The sequence below is a fragment of the Henckelia pumila genome, chromosome 4, assembly GCF_033568475.1.
Source record: "Henckelia pumila isolate YLH828 chromosome 4, ASM3356847v2, whole genome shotgun sequence".
In the NCBI taxonomy this organism is placed as follows: domain Eukaryota; kingdom Viridiplantae; phylum Streptophyta; class Magnoliopsida; order Lamiales; family Gesneriaceae; genus Henckelia; species Henckelia pumila.
In genome coordinates this window covers 139,087,422-139,107,451 of record NC_133123.1, presented here as the reverse complement: position 1 = coordinate 139,107,451, position 20,030 = coordinate 139,087,422, and the positions used below count along the sequence as shown (strand labels likewise).

At 33.1% G+C, this 20,030-nt stretch overlaps 2 protein-coding genes and 1 long non-coding RNA gene across 3 annotated transcripts; 1 reads left to right on the top strand and 2 right to left on the bottom strand.

Annotated features, from left to right (window-relative positions):
- Positions 1-5,454: 5,454 nt before the first annotated feature.
- Positions 5,455-9,060, bottom strand: LOC140863105 (uncharacterized). Its single transcript, XR_012143835.1, has 3 exons — positions 7,865-9,060; positions 6,055-6,368; positions 5,455-5,697 (listed from the first exon to the last, which is right to left on the bottom strand). It is a non-coding gene; the product is annotated as an uncharacterized lncRNA (long non-coding RNA).
- A 4,360-nt stretch (positions 9,061-13,420) lies between these two features.
- Positions 13,421-13,996, top strand: LOC140861864 (uncharacterized). Its single transcript, XM_073264868.1, has one exon. The coding sequence runs from the start codon at positions 13,421-13,423 to the stop codon at positions 13,994-13,996; it is 576 nt and encodes a 191-aa protein (XP_073120969.1).
- A 3,705-nt stretch (positions 13,997-17,701) lies between these two features.
- On the bottom strand, positions 17,702-19,828 carry LOC140863103 (uncharacterized). Its single transcript, XM_073266265.1, has 2 exons — positions 19,091-19,828; positions 17,702-18,610 (listed from the first exon to the last, which is right to left on the bottom strand). The coding sequence occupies exons 1-2, from the start codon at positions 19,527-19,529 to the stop codon at positions 17,850-17,852; spliced, it is 1,200 nt and encodes a 399-aa protein (XP_073122366.1). The 5' UTR covers positions 19,530-19,828; the 3' UTR covers positions 17,702-17,849.
- Positions 19,829-20,030: the final 202 nt, after the last annotated feature.

Genomic DNA, 20,030 nt, shown 5'->3' with positions numbered 1-20,030 from the left:
CGATTACCAATACGTATGTGCCCGACGTTGGGTACGACAGCTGTTATTGGTCATAATTCGAAGTGCTTTAGGTGAAGTTAAAGATCACAAACACTATTCCCACGCCACTTACGATCTTAAAATCGGGCACACGGGCCCCCAGGGGCACAGCTGAACTGGCAAAGGCCTTGGTGAAAAAGAAGGTGACGAGTATTCAAATCCCGTAAAAGGTGTATTTGGCCTTGTTTATCGCGCTTGCGAGCCTTCCTCTCCTTGGGTACTTACCTGGCCAGGCATAACCCTGATTTACCTCCCTTCACGTCGGGGCTTGGGGCGGCTCTGTGTGGGGCCCTTGGGGGTGGGGCTCACCCTTTTTAAAATCGGGCACATGGATTATATAGATCAATGTCGAAATGCTCAGAGGTCCAGAAAGGTTAGAGATGTCGCGATTTCGAAAGGGAATGAGTTCATTCGAGTGTTCGGAGCAGTCGCATTCCAGACCGTTTCTCGTATTCTTGAATCGAATATGTAGAGCCTTGTTTTATAAGGTTTGTGAAGAAAATCTTCATAATCACTTATTTTTAGAGGTTGCAAGCACTACCTAAATTTGGAAAAATTTCAACCTAGCTCATGAGTATTACCCATGGGACAGGTGGGTTTTGTCTATGCTACCCCATTCGGGTAGTGTCCGAATGGGGATCCAACGATTCATGTTTTTTTTGGATTTGATATGATCTCATTTAAAATGAGATCAAATCAAATTCAAAAAAAGATGGGTCATTGGATGCAGCACATGGGCACTGCCCATGTGCTAGCGTAGACAAAGCTGGACAGGTGTATGTATCTTATTTGTTCAAATCATGTGAGCTCCATATAATTCAGTGGGACCCACATGATTTGAACCAACCAGTGATTGACATCTACCTCATGGGGTAGAATCTAACCTACCCTAAATTTGTTCGAATCATGCATGTAAATCAAAGACACTAGTATATGATCATCATGTGGAATTTACTAAACTTTTCACATTAATTGAATTCAAGTTATATATGTTTCTTAGGTTTAGATCAATTTATGTTCACATGACGTGAAGGTTTTGGTTTGTAATTTGTTGATTGGAATCAGAATATAAATCAATCCAATCGAGATGCTGCTTTGGGGTTGCTACCTCAAGGGTAGATCTAACGATTGAGATTGATCTGCAGATCATCTCATGACCGTTGATTTGGGCATATGGACAGTCCACTGTCCAGCTAAGAACTTCCCCCAATGGAGTTTGGTGCAAATTGTATATTTCATAGGGTTTTTTTTATTTTTAATGTAAACAAAAGTTTTAATTTCAAAAATAATGTGAAATTGGAGTAATAACAAAAATAATGTAAAACGTCAATGTAAATGGCAAACGCTTGATTTTTTTAATCGAGCATCCGCCACACATAGTGGCAGACGGTGCCATGTGGGCAGCGTCCTCTACATCTTGTGGCGGACGCTGCCTACATGGCATTATTTATATATTTATATACATATATATATTTATATAGTATATCGTCTATATATAAAGGTATATATATATATATTTGTATATAATATATTTATATATACGATATATATTTGTATATCGTGTATATATATATATGATATATATCTATAAATATATTTATATATCTTATATTTATATAGAAGATTAAAAAAACAAGATATATATATACATTTATTTATTTATTTAAAGAGAAAAATATATTTTAGTACACGAAATATTGGTAAAATGTCATATTGGTACACAAACTATTGAAACTGACTTAATTGGTACATGGTCCAAATAAAAGGTCAATTTTACCCTTAATATGAATTAATATTATATTGATTAATTTTAAAATATCATATTTATTAAAAAGTAATATATATATATATATATATATATATATATATATATATTAATAAACCACAAACTCAATAAATAAATCATATGCATGTAAGACTAAGAATACTCATTAATAAATTATTATATTTTAAAAATATAAATAATTTATTAATAAAAAAACACTCATTAATAAATAATTTATATTTTAAAATTTAAATAATTTATTAATAAAAAAATACTCATTAATAAATTATTTATATATTTAAAATATAAATAATATATAACGAAGTGATATTTTTTCTATCAATGTAAATAATTATCCATTTAAAAAAATTGATATAAATTATATATTAATAAAACCACAAAATCAATAAATAATATGCATGTAGGACTAAATATGATATTTTAAAATTAACCAATATAATATTAATTTATATTATGAATAAAATTGACCTTTTATTTGGAACATGTACCAATTAAGCCATTTTCAATATTTCGTGTACCAATATGATATTTTACCAATAGTTCGTATACCAAAATATATTTTGCTCGTTAAATAAATATATATATATATCTTGTTTTTTTTAATATTCTATATAAATATAAAATGTATAAAAATATAAATATATTTATAGATATATATATATCGTATATATATATATATATAACCATACAAATATATATATCGTGCATATAAATATATCATATACAAATAAATATATATATATATATATATGTATAAATATATAAATAATGCCATGTAGGCAGCGTCCGCAACACGGTGTGGAGGACGCTGCCTACATGGCATTGTCCGCCACACACTGTGGCGGACGCTCGATTAAATAATCGAGTGTCCGCCATTTTCAATGGCGTTTTACATTATTTTTGTTATTGTATCCATTTCACGTTATTTTTGAAATTAAAACTTTTTTTTACATTAAAAATAAAAAAAAACCCATATTTCATAATATTCCATCATTACTACAATATTGCGTAATAAAGTCAATTACCGCGTGCCTAACGTAAGAATCCCACAAAATCACAAATTTCCTTAATTATTTTCTAAATATTATCATATTTTAATGGCGTATTTTAAATGAATCCCATCGAAAACTTGGAATAAAATAGTCTAGTGCAATGTTTCTGTTAAGCAAATTAAATATGCATAAAACTTGTAAAATTTGTTTCAATTTTTTTTTTTAATGTTATGTTGCTATCAAGTAATTGATTTCCGTTATAAATCAAGAAATCGTAATTTTTTTTGCCACGTCGTCTCTTTCACTGCGTAATCAGCCATTTTAGACAAAAATTAAACATTCATATGGTAGATGGACAAAATTAGCCTAAATATAGTATAACGACAATTTCACATATGTATAGAAATTACTTGCCAAAAAATGCAAATTATAAAGGTCAGTTATATATCATATGTATATTTTTTTTGTAATAGGAATATTAATTGCCAAATTGGAGTAAAGGATTTCATATTCTAAAACATGACCATTATATTGTTGTTAAAAGAACATCAAATCTGAATTGGTGCATGTATTCAACAAATTAGTGAAACTATATGCTTTATGAAAACATGCAGGATTCAACAGTTTAATTAGGGAATATGGTAATCTACATTTTGCCTATTTTATGTCGTATATGAAGACAAAAAGGTCAAAGTCAAACCAAGTTATGAGTTGTCATATAAATTCGTTTTCCAATCCAATCTAATTATAATATCTATTTAATTCAATCAAAGTCTTCATTCTGCATCAATCAAGGATTCCTTAAATCATATCAAAATTATAATAAATTAATTAAGTACCAAATGCAACAATATTTTAGTGATATATCGTCCCAAAAAATTAACAGTCATCAGTCTCACCGTACATTTTTTTACCCGTATACATAATCCCATATTATATACGATTTTATTTTATTTTTTAATTTATTTTGCTATATAATCCCATATTGCATGTAGAGTTCAATCCCAAATCAATACCCCCCACAAAAAAAAATAAAAATTAAATGGCTTGTTTGGTTGCTTCAATATGCATGACTTTTGTTGCATTGGCACTTGTTCTTTCCCCCTCGGTGCCCAAAGTTGGTAGCAATAATATCTCTCGTGCAACTCCTCTTATTAAAGAGGTGTGTGTTGGCAGAATAGTGCCCATCGACTACAACTAGTGCGTCGAGGTCCTCCAATCTGAACCTCGTGTCGTAGCTAGCAACTTCTGGTTATGCGAGCATGGCGAGTGCTGTAATCGACGCGTCGATTTCGAGAGCAACGAAAACACATTTGTACGTGCAAAAGTTGCTCAATCACCCCGGGAGGAAATTACCAGATGATTATATATATTTACGCAGTGCGAGAGTGTGACGCTGGATACGCAACATATCGTAAGTACACGCTTCCAGGTGTTTTGGAGTGTCTTAAAGATGAAGACTACTTCTCGGCGGCTGCGTATTTTGAACATAATGAGGACTTAGATCGGTGTCGAAATGCTCTGATTTCGAAGAAAGTTGAAGATGGTGTGATTTCCAAAGGGGATCAGGCTATTCATTTGTTTAAACAAGTTGCGTACCAGATCGCTTCTAATCTCACCAATAATTAATTGATAGACTTTAATTAAGTTATTATATATATGGGACAGTGTTTGTGTTAGTTCTGAAAATATATTTATAAATTTCCATATATATCCAAAGATTGGGTAATTCGACCCTATGCCACTAGCATCGAAGGACCCCGAAAGATTTTACTTCTAGTCCTCTCTTAATTTTAATTTAATCCATCTGCATGGTTTTATTTACTTCACATTCATTTATTTTAAATCAAAATATCGCAATCAATAGCTACTATGTACGTATGTTCTGTAAAAAAATAGCAGCTCCTATATGAGTCGACACGTATGGGCCGGGTGATTGTGTGAGTCGATAATTATATTCTAAAAATGTTGAGATTTTATTTATTTATTTTTTTTCTGTTTTTGAAACATGAAAATGATGAGTATTGTTGTTGGTCAAATTTTAAGGGTTTTATTAGGTTGTAGATTATTTCATGTATATATACACATGACTTAGCTTGTGACGTTTGACGAATCACTACAACAAAAATGATTTTTAGCGGCGCGCAAATCCGCTATCCGCAGCGTGCATCGAACGCTGCATAATTAAAAGCTGTTGAAAATCATGGGCTATCGACAGCTCACAATGCACGCCGCGGTAATTCACATCGACCGCGCACAGAGCACGCCGCGAACACTCACATCGGCAGTGCACAATGCATGCCGCGGAAACTCACATGGACAGCGCACAAAAGCAAGCCGCGAAAACGCACATCAACAGCACGCAAAAGATGCCGCGAAAATTCATATCGGCAGCGCGCAATGCACGCCGCGAAAACTCACATCGATAGCGTGCAAAGCACGCTGCGAAAACACTATTAAAAGTAGAGATTTGCATCACAAAAAAAAATTGACACCACCGTTTATAGTCATATATGATTCAAATGTAACATAAAACTTCAACCAACAAAATATACTAATGAAAATGAAAAACTAAACAAAATATTCCAATTTCATTCATGAAAATAGAAAAATCATATCTTTTCAATTAAGCACAAATTTTAACTATAAACACAAACTAGATACACATAACAATGATTAGAGTTTTAATACACTCAAAGCGTTTTAATACACTCAAAGCAGTAGAATCTATATCAATCACACAGAAGCTCCAACTTTCGATGATGAACGCCAACGCCCATTGCGCGCACTCTACTCGAGCTTCTTTGCCAAATACAGGGCTAATTGCATCATTTACAATGTTGTGTTTTGAGATTCAGGTGGACATTCTTCTATTTATTTCTGCAAATAAAAAAAGATAATATCTAAATAAAATAAAAAAATTAGGTTGCCCATTTTTTCTTGTGAACTTCTGCAAATAATCAAAATTGTAATTTTCCTTGTGACCTTGAGCAAATTTGAATTCTAATTCAACGCAAGCATGAGTTAAAAATACATTATTTTTCAAGTTTCGAATCGAAGTCAAGCTAGCTCAATAAAATCTATCAGTCTTAAATGTAAAACATGACTAATATATCCCTGGTCTTCATTCGTTTGAATATTTTAGGTTGTGTGACACGAATCAAAATGCAGAGGTAACTTATATTCTGAAATTAAAATAGAACAAAGTAAGAAATGTGAAAAATAGTGTGTACCGACCCATATGAATTAGAAGAGGGAATACAGTAGCTTCTGCTGAACCAGAAGAGGGAATTAGATGCAATTGTCAATGACTAAGAATATCAAAGCAGATTTTGGATAGCTCATCCTCCACCTTCTAGTGGTAATCTTTAATCAGTTTAACATTGTTTTCGTTTCCTTTGGCCTCTTCCTTCTGCTCAATCGACGACATGATGCGCCATGAAGCTCTGTGTTCACCGATTACATTCTTGTATCCAACGGAAAGTATGTTTCTCTCATCGACCGATGATTCAACATTTATTTTTGCAACTTTTTCATGCTCTCAACCATTTCTGAGAAGGAAATTAAATATGTAACAGTACCAATCAGCAGAACCAACAAAGTGGAAAAATTTGTTTGACCATTACCAATTAGCAAAGCACAATTAAGTCACGTAGTCACAACTTTCCATCTACTGTAGACTTGTTAATTTTTAAGAGGAAAAAAAGTGGGAGGGGAGAAAGGCCTGCTTAAGATGTCAAAGAAATTCAACATCCTAACAGTTTTCAAATGAACGAATAACTGAATTCGGAAAATAAACAGAGTAATCCTATCGGGAGATTTAATTTCTAGAAAACTAAAAGCATCAAGAACACGTAATTTTGGTATCAACCCTTAATTTAAATATCAGACAACCAGCACCATGCTACTTGAATGAATAAGCAAATCTTTATCAATGCTCAAAGATAGGCCTGGATCGACCTGTGAAAAAGCTACTGTATTAAAGATTACCGCCAGAAAGTAAGAAATGTGAATCAGGTGACAAAGAAACAATGTTCTGAGATACTATGTTCTAAGGCTTCAAACTTAGTCAATCTTATTCCACAATAAATTTTTAAATCAAGAGACTTTGATAAAGAAACAATCTGGAAATATATTATCTAACTCAGAGAAGTATATCTTCTAATGCTTGTCATAAAATATATAAGATTCTCCTACTGCACAAGTAACCAAAACTGGTATTTTTTCCAACCTGAATGATGCCAATATCAGTTTCAACTCCCACAAGTAGAAGCAGCAGATATAAAATTGATAATTTCACAATTACAACATAAAACACCCATCAAGAACCAAAAACCAATGGAAAAGGGGGAAGTGTGCAAATTACAATAATGAAGGGTGAACATATTTTGTGGCATACTACTTAATCTAAGTAACTTATAATTATAATAAAATCTGGACACCGTAAAAAACCTATCTTATTAATCAAAGATACGTATGATTTGTTTTCAACAATTGAACATATTTTTTGAAAATGTAAACAAACATTGCATTAGTAATTTGCTTATTTATCCTTATTAATTCCTAAAAAGAAACTTAAAAGTCTCTAGAAATTTTTCGGAAAATTCCTAAAAGTAAATAGTATGTCTTCAGAACGGAACTTTATCACACTATACCAACATTTTATTAGTTCAGACCATGAATAAATCTTTACAAGACAAGGGCATAATTCAAGAATCTTTGCTATTATTTTTTTTGCTTTCTAAGAACGACCACTATCCAGTAAACAAAAAATAATAATTCTCCCTAACTTATTTTATTTACTAGTTAACAACTTTAGAAATAAGAACAATAAAAATCGTATCTCGAGCAATCAGAATTTTATGATCTTCTCCAAAAACCGCAAAAACGGGAGACTATAAATCTGCTATCTCTAGGCATTAGATGGTCAACAAAATCATTAATCAGCCAAGGAACTGCGAACCAACTATTTCTGAAAGCCCATAATCATGAGGCTGTACAAAATAAATAGCACTAACAGAGGCAGTAAATAAGATTCAGCTCTTACCTCATTGGGATCAAAATAAGTCCGAACTAACAGATGCTCAAGCCGTAGGTATCGTTCCGACTGCTCCTGTGTCACGAAACCCATCACTTGGGTTTGCCTTAATATAGCGCGTGTTGTATCAATTTCTCGAAGTTCAACCATTTCCAAAACGCATCATCAGAAAAAAAAAATACCTGACAGGTCAAGGAAGTACAAAACGTACCAGCATAACGCCAAAAAATGCAACATTATACAACATATGCAAACATGTCTATTGTGATAAAGTCATCTTACAGGAAGATTCTTCTCCAACAAATTAAAACACTACCCTCGAGCAAATTGTTTCTAGAATCAAATTAGAACCATAGTAATTTCTAATAATGAAACCACACAAGAAAAAGCTGCAAAACAATACGAGGAAACTTAGGACTTCAGCAATGAATTATGCTCCATGGCAGGTGTGTATAATGTCAATATTGGAACTGGGTCGCAAAATTAAAAGAACCTAAATCAGCAACATTTTGTTCTCCACAGACTGCTGAAAAGCATAATAAACTCCAATATTTAAAAAAAAATTGAAGCTTTCCAAACGGAAGAAGTATTCTCAATTACAAAAGAACCTTGACAAATGGAAAATGGACAATTCCAAGAGCAAAAAATAATATAGCTGTTTTCTCATATAAAAACATGTAATTGAAAAAAAAAACGGTACAGAAAATACCTTGTTTTTCATGTGAGAACAGATGAAATGGTGGAAATAGGAAAGACGCTACAGAGTTAGATTAGCTTCACTGTAGAAATTCTATTGCTACGCAAAAGTGTTGGTTTTGGAAGAAATCTCAGATTCATTGGCTTCGCACGACCGAGCAATTTTTTTCTTTTTTGCAATTTTGTATGGAATCGATCGAGGAATCCCTTGTCACGATCCCTGGTGCCATTCTTCACTTGATCGACAGACACTACTCCGTCGAGCTTGCCACTGGTGATTTTCGGATCCTCCGCCTCCTTTCAGGGGAGCAACACTGTTGCATCTCTCACCTCCGTCTCCGATGACATCCAGTGGCCCTTAACCAAGGATCTCATCGCCGTAAAGCTCGACCATTCGCATTATTTCTTCTACTTCATGCCGAGGATTCAGACTCCAGCGATGACGAAAAGAAGAGCCGCAAGAGAAGGACGTATTTCTTCCGAGGGTTTCTATCAGAGGGAAAAGAGGAGAGAGCGGAGAGAAGGGAAAGAGATTTGGGGACTTTTGGCGGTGTGTTTTTTTAACGGCGTGTTTTACTTTACGCGCCCTTGAAAATAATATTTTTATTTCACAATATTCAAGGCGCGCAGATTGAACGCCGTTGTTAAAATTTTGCACAGCGTGCATTTAATTGCTCGCCGTTGAAACTATAATTTACATCATCCAACTATTGCATGCTGTTATTTTTATAAGATATCAATATATTAACAGCACACATAAATGCACGCACTGTTAATAATAACATCAACGACATATTTTTATTATGCGCCGTTGATATCGCGCTGCGAAAAGCCATATTTGTTGTAGTGAATGCACGTTGTGTTTTTTAAGCGATTTTGCTTCTGTATATTGTACGTATTCTAATTTTCTTTTTACACTCATTAAATACTAATTTTTGCGTTTTTAAAATGAACAGGAAATTAATTACGTCAAAAAAATGAACACAAATTTGTAGCAAATGATCAGGTCGGAATTAAGTTAAGAATTTATGGTGAGAAATCCTCCGTTTAATTAATTAATCTATATACCATCTATAAAATCGTGAACCAAGTTTAAAGTTTTCGATCCATTGTACATTGTAAACTCCTTATTTGGTTTGTACATCTATACCAATTATAAAAGTGTGAACCAAGATCAAATTTTTCATTATATATTATATATTATCAACTATGTCCTTGGTTTTGTACACTTTTGATAAATTTAGGAAAAATTACTTTTTTTGTCCTATATGTTTGTCACTTTGCGATTTCAATTCTTTATATTTTCAGATTTTTGTTTTAGTTCGCTATCTTCATTTTTTGGTAATTTTAGCCCTTTTTCCGACATGGCGCTGACGTGGCACAAATTCAGTACTGATGTGGAGCTGACGTGTATAGTGTCACGTAAACATTTTTGAATAAAAAAGATCGAAATTTCCAAAAATCGGAATATGTAGTAGGACTAAAACTGCAATATAAAAATATAAAGGACCAAAATCGCAAAGTGACAAACATACATGACCAAATTTGCAATTTTTCCATAAATTTATATGTGAGGATGATTTTGTGAAATCATATGATAAGGTAAAAATTGACAAACTATGTGCACAATAGATAAGGATACAATTTTCTTAAAAATTAAAATACCAAATACTTTGACTTTTATTTGCTTATTATAGATAAATTGAACAGATTTTTTTTCACAAAAATCTTAATTAAATAGTCATCAAATTTCATAAAATATTGAAACACGGATGGAAAGAACATATTTTTTCACAAAAAAACTTATGTATGTATTTTAATTTGTGTAGGAACCTATTGAGCTAAATAATTAAATAACGAGTTCATAAATATATATTAAAAAATATCAGATTTGTAAATGTTATTAATATATATATATATATATAGAGGAGTGTGCAGGGGATCCATGGGCGCCAGCTGAGCTGGCAGCCCAGCTAGTGCCAACATAATTTTTTTTTTTTTTTTTAGTTTATTTGGCCCAATATTGCAGCCCAAATGTAGAAGCTGTCTTCTCTGAGATCCCAACGCATAGCTTCTTCGCTATCTTCTTCTCTCGGAACGCTCCGTCGCCGCAACTCAACCTTTAAGTTCTTGACTAATTTTATTTTTCTTGATTAAATTTTTGTGTTTTCTCTACCTTTTTTCCCCCGATTCCCACATACCTTCTTTCCGACCGACCGACCCACCTTCTATTTCCATTATTTGTATTCATGTTCAGCCCCGATAATCGATCCACCATATTTCATTTGTTGGAATTTCTGTTCCCAGCAGCATGAATCCGGACTCCAGATCTAAACTCTTGAAAACATCACTGGATTTTAATTACTCTGTTTGTTTGGTTATTAAAATTAAGGAATTTAATTCAAGGGTTGACTCGATAACTGTTGATTTGAAGGAACAAAAGCTGACGGTGGTTGGAGAAATGGTGCGGTGGCGGTGGTGGTGGTGGTGGTGAGAAGCTGATGAAGGTGGGAAAGGCGGACATAGTTTCTGTCGGGCCGGCAAAGGAATAGAAAGCCTGGCTGCCATTACTTTTGCCCCATTAGTTAAAAAATTAAAAAAATAAATATAAAATTATGTGGGCGCCAGCTGGGCTTCCAGCTCAGCTAGCGCCCATGGATCATCATTCCTCTATATATATATATATATGTGTGTGTGTGTTAAATTACATATTGCGTTCAAATATATCAATTCAAATGAAATCAACTTTTAATCCAAAATAATAAATAAAAAATACACCAACAACACATACCATACATGTAAACGTTGAAATTTAAAAAAGTTAAACTATTTTTCCTTCTCATGAAGACTAAAAACTACAACATTATTTTATGAGTTGATTTTTCAATTAACGAATCAATATTTTACAAGAGATAGAGATGGATAAACGGCTATAACTTTTTGTAACTTAAACATACATATTTTGAATGTAACTTTTTTAGAATTTTCTAAATAAATCATTACAAAAATGATTTATTAACATTACTCATAACTTCTTCTTATGACTATTAGTAGGAAAAGTTCACCTTAAAACAACAATGACATTTGCAAACCCGTCTTGCACAGAAATTTTTTTAAAATAATTTAATGAAACTATTGCCGTCATGGAGAATCATTAATAATTTTTACGTGTGGTAATAATTTGAAATAAATTACCAATATTAGATAATATCATCATCAAAAATATTTTAAAAACTTCTTCAAAAAAATTTATATATGAGATTTTTGAAAGCATGCAGAATTCAACAATCAACATTATATCTATTTAATTATAGGGATGGTAATCTACATTTTGCCTATTTTAGGTTGAATATGAAGAAAAAAAGGGTCAAACCAAGTGAGATGTCATATATCCAATCCAATCTAATTATATCTATTTAATTCAAAGTCTTCATTCTACATTAATCATGGATTCCTTAAATCCTTTAAAAATTATAATAAATTACGTACCAAATGCAACAATATTTTAATGATCGTCCCAAAAATTAATAGCAAGTCTCACTGTATATTTTTTTTTTACCCGTATACATAATCCCATAATGTTTACTATATTTTTTTTAATATTTCTTTTGCTATATAATCCCATGTTGTAGAGTCCAATCAAAATCAATACCCCCAAAAAAAAAAATGGCTTGTTTGGTTGCTTCAATATGCATGACTTTTGTTGCATTGGCACTTGTTCTTTCCCCCTCGGTGCCCAAAGTTGCTAGCATATCTCGTGCAACTCCCCTTATTAAAGAGGTGTGTGTTGGGAGACTAATGCCCATCGACTACAACTTGTGCGTCGAGGTTCTCCAAACTGAACCTCGTGTCGTAGCAGCTACTGATTATCTGAAAATGTCGATTGCTATAATCGAAGCGTCGGTTTCGAGAGCAACGAAAACACAGTTTTACGTGAGAAAGTTGCTCAATCAGCCCGGGAGGAAATCACCAGATTATATTTTCGCATTGCGAGAGTGTGACGCTGGCTACGGATTATATGCTACGTACTGGCTCGCAAATGCTTTGGAGACTATTCAAGAAGAAGACTACTTCTCGGCGGCTTGGTGTCTTAAAAGTGGGGAAACAAATCAATTAGATCGGTGTCGAAATGCTATGAGTTCCAAAAAAGTTGTAGATGGTGTGATTTCCAAAGGGGATCAGGTTATGCATTTGTTTGAACAAGTTGCGTACCAGACCGTTTCTAATCTCATCAATAATTAATAGACTTCAAGTTATAGCTAGAGTCCAACCATATATTATATGGGACCAAGTTTGTGTTAGTTCCGAAAATATATTTCTTTCATTCCAAACATACCGCTTCGCCACCTATGGAGATTTTTTTATATGAGATTTTATGGTTCTTATATTTTTAAATATCATATTAATATTTATGAGATTTATAAAATATTACGACTATAATTAATTATATAACGGATCTAGTGGATTTTACTACAACCCATTAACTTTAGGACATAGGTCAAAGCAAGTATAAGGTTAGATTTAATTACATGGTTCGAGACGAGTCTTACTAGCTAGCTAAAACCGTAGCATTGTCATTCTTACGTTTTTTGTTTGAGATCAGATGACAATAGCTTATATATATTTAAGAAGAAAAAATCTCTTTTGTGACACTCCAATATCTGAATTCATGAATTTTTATTAAATCGTTTCAAAATTATTACAATCAATAAATGTTTTCCAAAATAGATAATCCCATTTAATCTTATTTGTTACACATAATACCACTTGATTTCTTGGCATTTATATATGTACATATATTCCCACATGGTGGTATATACAGTCCCAACAAAACCAACACCCCAGCACTCGAGAAAAAGTAAAAAAAGAATGACTTGTGGAGCTGTTTCCATAGCTATCTTGACCTTTCTGGCGTCGGCCCTTTTTCTTTCCTCAGTTCCCAAAGTCGCTGGCTGTAATTCTTCCCTTATACTAGATGTGTGCGGCAGTACTCGCAAGGAGGTTAATCTTGACCAGAGAATCTGCGTCGCAACTCTTGAATCTGAACCTGGTGTTGTAGCAGCTAAAGACCTGGTGAGTGTATCGATTGCTTTACTCGAGGCAGGGATCTCAAATGCGACCAAGACGCGGTCTTACGTGCAAAAGTTGCTCAAACAGCCCGGATTGAAACCGGATCACAAATACGTGTTGCAAAAGTGTGACCGTGGATATGAACATTTTGGTTGGTCATTTGGAAGTGCTTTGGGTGAAGTGAAAGAAAAAGAGTACGACACGGCGACCTATGACATTAAAATTGGGTATACGGATAATATAGACGAATGTCGAAATGCTCTGAGTTCCAAGAACGTGAAAGATGTTGCGGTTTCGAAAGGGAATGAGTTCATCTATGTGTTCGGATCAGTCGCATTCAACACCGTCGACCGTCTTCCTTCGGATCGACTCTGATGATCATCAACTGTATAAATTAATTTTTTTTAATATTTTCTTGCATGATCGTTTTATGGAGAATTGAAATTTTGATTGTGACCTTTCATTTGTGTGAATTGTGTGTTTCTGAATTGAACCAAATGCTCAAGCTAAGTTTAATTTATATGGGATATTAATATATTTGGGGTCTTGGGGTTTATATGTTCAATAACAGTAACATATATATATCTAGCTTGACTCGTGATACAATAGCAAAGTGTAATTTGATCGGATTTCGCGAAAAAGGTGTTCAAGATTTAGCTCACTATTGAATTTGATACTTTTCATATATATATATTTTTTCTGATTGTCGGTTAATTCATGATCTTATATGGTCCTTTAATTTGTCGTGTGTGTGTGCGTGCACCGGAAAATCCTGAAGTGGTGAAAGACTTTGGTGTCGTGTCCAAAGTTAATTGTCCCTATGTGCGCGTATCAAGTATTTTGGTTCTTTCCAAAAAGAACTCGATTTATCATATTTTCAATAATCTTTCTATAAGGGGAAAAAAACTTTACTTGTTTGATAAATAAATAAATCATTAATAATACTTGAATAGTTAGTCTTTTATTTAAACAAATGAAATTATAATTGTGGTCGTCGAGATTAATAACTTTTATGTAAGGCAATCATGTGAAATAGAGACGAACAATTAGATATTAACAAAAATATTTTTACAAAAGCATGCCGAATTCAATGTTCTAATATAAGTTATATAATTATGGTTAGTTTCTACAATTTCTTTTTTTATTTTTTATATTCCCATGCGAGAAAACAAGCAAGCAAACAAATCAAGTAGTGTACGATGAGAGTTCCATGTCCTATCTTATAATTATTATTTCATTATCCTCATTCTTTGTTAACAATATTATAATACGATGAGAGTTCCATGTCCTATCTTATAATTATTTCATTATCCTCATTCTTTGTTAACAATATTCTAAGACTGTCTTTAGGGATATGGATTTGAAATTCAAGAATTTTGATTATAATTTTATTGTTAACAATAAAATAATAAATTAAATTTTTTATTCATAAATTATTTATATAGTAGTAATATAAAGTAAAATGTATTTTAAATGATACTGATATTAAGTAAATTTGAAATTCATTTTAATTAACATGAAATAACAATATAATCATATAAAGTGTGGATTCAAGTTTTTTTTTATGATATTACTTCTCTAAATAAAAAATTTATATTTGAATTTTATGGATTTGAAATTCTTCCCTCCAAACACAATATAAATGAATATATCCATTCATTGATTTCTTAAATCACACTTCAGAACAATATCATTAATTTGTCAGTTCAATTTGGTTTAATTGGAGGATCGGTTATAAGGTAGAGTTCAATTATCTTAAGGGTATGACTCTAATTAATCATAAAGTTAATGTTTTGTGATTTGCCACATTAATAATATATCATTAATTATGCTCATGTGGAGAAATATGAACAATATACCATTAATTATGCTCATGTCGAGAAATATGAATACATGATTTGGATAATGCTAATAGTGTAGGATCTCATTTATAACCCGATTATACTTCAAGTAGGGTTTTTTTCTTTTTGAAAAAACAAATGTCGCGATCAACAGTTATTATGCCAATTGTATCACTATTTTTGGGTAATTGTGTTTGTCAATAATTCAAAATGTTGAATTTTTAAAATTTGAAATATGAAAATTAATGAACATGTTGATTAAATATGACATGTAAAAAGACTTTTTTGGTCAAATTTCATTTATGAATTTGGACGTTTAATTTTACGATACGTGCACGTTATTAGTATTTTAAAAATAATTTTGCTTCGGTAATTGTCATTTGAAACTAATTAAATTACTAGTTCCGTCTCAATTATATAAGTCACGTTTTTTTTGTCTCAATTATGGTTCGACCGTTCTATCGAGAAGAGACAATTGTATATTGCACCCAACAATCTTTTTCCCAATAATTACACTCCTTACAATCAATGACAATCAAACACATGACATTGGTTAATTCTGATACCAATTGTAGAACCGAGCAGTTGCCGTTTTACTAAAAGTTATAGTTGGTGGTAATGGTCCAACTCTAATTTTTTGAATCGTACAAAATCTTAAACACTATGAATCTCAAACACTATGAATCGATCGTTCCACCAAACAACGATAATATACCCAATAATATATCCTTCTTCACAAAAGTCATCAACCAAGCATGAAAATTTTTAAACGATTTTTAACTATATATCTTAATTGTCGCTTCTGGTCGTGTTAACATTTTTCCACAACTTAAAACGTAACTCAAGTTACTTTGATCTAATGTTCTATTTTGACTATATATTTTATGTTCTAGCTAGCTAGTACAAAAAAAAAAATTTCTAATGAAATGAAACCACAATTCTTCCCTCATTCGATGACACTAGATAAACTTTTGTATTAACGCATCTAAACAATATACTAATATGATAAACTACGTCTACATAAAATAAATCTTATGTTACAGACTCACCTGAAAAAAAAAATTTAGCAGAAAGAATCCTTGATAAGTGTTTATATTAACACTAGTACCAACTCGGATATGTTTAATTTTCTTATTATGCGGCATGTATCATGTATGTGTCAAATTGTGGTGTTAATCTTGACGTAAAGTTTACATCATCATTACGATGTAATTTTTATTATATTTTTTTAGCTCTGTCAATAAATTAAAATTCAAAACATTAATTATATCCCCTGCCGGAATATTATATTACGGTATTTAATTTAAGTCAAGTGAAAGTGGGGTGACAGAGCAAAATATACTTTGACACGTAAAACCTCGAAGGTGCATGCACACAAACGACTTTGTCTTGGTATTTTACGTAATCTAAATTAATTTGTCTTTATAATTTAATCCAAGATTGAAAGTATATTATTTACATAAATATGTGTTTGTGTGTGTGGACCAGCTTCTAGCATTTATTCACTGTTTTCTTCACAACGCAAGTAGTTTCAAAAAGATGAGGTTTTACGAGATTGTAGAAAACAATTTGGCAAATAAAAATCAAAAGGTTAAGCAGAAAGAAAACGCCCAAATGCTATAGATTTTTTAAAATTTAAACAAAATGAAATATATGTTTAAAAAAAATCCAATAAAAATCTATCTAGGATCGTTTACCATGCAGTACTATCATAAACTCCATCGTAAAATAAATAGCAAGTTAGAATATACTCATTTTGTGAAACTCTAACTTCAAATCACTTCTTTTTTTTCAATTTTTTTGAAGTTTAATATTTTTTTTATCAATAATTTGATTCATATTAAACTAAAGATAATTCCATAATTCTAAAAACTGATAAAAGAACATGGTGAAATTATATTTGAGACCAAATTATAATTTGATACAAAAATCATATCAACCAACCACAAATTTTTAAGATGATACTCTCATCCTTAATCATATAATAATAGATTTATTAAAAATCCACGGACATAGATACAACAAGTGCACAACAATATCATCAAATTATAGTTTGCAATTAATATACTGTTTGCTTGGTATCTATATATTACTACATAGTATTTACTACATGGTATTTAGAAAGTAAAAAATTTTCTAAATATACTCTGTACCTAAAGCTTGTCGAATTGCGTATATCACAAAGAAACATAACTTCCACCCAAAAACAAATTAAAAATAACAAAAATATGCTGCTGAATGAAATAAACGAAGGGACTTTTGATAATTTTGTGTCTTGTGTATAATCTTACAACGTGTATGGAAAAAAAAAAATTATTACGTCCATGAGTGTTGTGTGCATATAATAATGAAGAACCCCAAAGAAAATAAAAATAAATCAAATAAAATCAAGAAGAGCGTGGAGGATACGGGCCGGAGGTCCACGGCGGCGCTGGAAAATTCGAGCTGCTCCCTAATTGGTTCTGCTGAGTATCTCCTTGAGGCTGGAAACTTATAGTTTCGCCGCTAAAAAATTGCAGAGGATATGAAGAAGTTGTCGAAGAAGAAGATGCAAAGGACGAAGAAATCAATGGAGGCTGCGAAGAAGATGTAAAAGTATCCGTCGGAATTATGTTCATCGAGTTCGACAAATACCAATCAGCAACGGATGCATTATACATCATGTGTTCGAACAAAGTCGTTGGTTGCTGCTGTGGCTGAAAATCACCGCCGCTCTGAAGCAACTGCGAGTATTCCCAGTAGTCTCTTCCGGAGGTCTGGAAAAATTCGGGCGGCGGCGGTCGAGGGGGAGGAGCCGCGGCGGCGGATGGCTGAGTAGGGGCGGGTATGGTACTGATTTGTGTGGATTGGGGTGGTGGCAAGAAACTGACGTTTTCTGGGAAGTTGAGTTTGGCTCTGTTGCCTCTGAAGCGAAGCGCTGCCTCGTCGTAGGCTCTGGCGGCAGCTTCGGCGGTGTCGAAGGTGCCGAGCCAGACTCTGGCGGCCTTGTGTGGGTCCCGTATTTCTGCTGCCCATTTGCCCCACGGTCTTTGCCGAACACCTCTGTATCTTCTTCTTCTTTCTCCTGTTTCTTCCTGTGTCGATGACTCTGGTCCCGGAGTTTGTTCAGCGCCACCAGATGTTGCGGCACTTGAGCCTGCTTCGGGTTCTGGTACAACATTCATCATAAATTATTGATATAGAAATGGTATATACTTTCAATTACAGTTTATTTCATCTTTATCTTTATTTTTTAAAAGAAATGAATCGAAAGATCGAGGAGCGACCTGATGTTTATCTGAAATTAAAACATTATTTAAGAAAATATATATTTTGATGTAGATGGCCTCCTAAAATATATGTGCCAACCAAACACAAGGAACAAGGTAAAAATCAACTTTAAAGTTGATGACAAAAGAATGATTCAAAACCATACGAACATACTATGTCAAACATTAGAATAATCGAATTTGATGGAAAAAAAGTTGACATGAAATTATTCAGATAGTACGAATTATCTTTCCAAGGAAAATAAATAATCAAATCGATTAAAATAAGATGAAATGCACAAGAAAAGTATAATAATAATAATAACACAAATTCATGCAAGAAAAAACAGAGCAGCTGCATGGTATGTAAACGAACTAACCAGGCTTAATGGAAGAAAACAAGTCCGCAAAGCCTGGATTATAAACCTCTTGTGCGGACATCTGCGCCACGCTTTCTTCTTGACCCCGCCTCCTTTTCTGCCCAGCCCACGACCCCGAGCTCGAAGAAGAGTAAACAGGGGAGGCAGTTCCCACGGCGGAGGAAGCAGCAAACGATTGCCTCTGCCCCGACACCACGTGTGTTAGTGCAGTTACCATCGCTGACATGTCTCGCGACCCGTCGTACACCGAATGCATCGGCATCGACGGCGCCACCACCGCTGATAATAGATAATCTGGCTGTCCATGCTGCAGTTGCATGGGAAAGTACGGTGCTGAGTCGGCGGTGGCGGCGGTTGTATTACTTTCTGTATTGTTCGTTGCCTGAAATCGGGCATACTCGTTGGTCTCTCGTCGGTCCGCCACCTTTAACAAGAACATGTACCCAACTCAAAGAAGTAATTGATATCAAACAAGAAAATTCCAATGTTTTTCCGATGAAAGTACAGAGACCATTGTTCGAAATTTTCTCCAAGAAGTGAATTAATTGTTCACAAATTATCAAAATCCGAAATTCAACTTTGAGCTGCCGCCTACGACCCTTTCTTCTTCTTGAAGGATTCGGAGTACAAAATTTGACAAAGACCAACTAGCTACATATATAACAAAGGGGAAAAAAGAGTAAATTCAAGAACTCTGGTTAATTAAGCCGCCAATGGAACAGTGTAGATAGAAATTAAAACAAGACTCTGCATAAAACGTGCTTCAAATATGGATCCGTACAAAATTAATACTACATGCGTGGGGGAAATCTGGAAAATTAAAATATCTTTATTCTTTTTAATTTTGCTTCCGTTGGAAGATAATAAAAGTTGCCGACTTGAATATGTTCACACTTGATTCATTGCAAATAATGTTAAGGAGCCTTAATTAGCTGTAGCT

What these genes read in the sequence shown, in the direction of transcription:
- LOC140861864 (XM_073264868.1), top strand. Translation starts at nt 13,421, where the DNA reads ATGACTTGTGGAGCTGTTTCCATAGCTATCTTGACCTTTCTGGCGTCG.
- LOC140863103 (XM_073266265.1), bottom strand. Translation starts at nt 19,529, where the DNA reads ATGTTCTTGTTAAAGGTGGCGGACCGACGAGAGACCAACGAGTATGCC. An exon ending in GTTTTCTTCCATTAAGCCTG is followed by an intron (nt 18,611 to 19,090) that starts GTTAGTTCGTTT and finishes ATGTTGTACCAG; the next exon opens with AACCCGAAGCAGGCTCAAGT.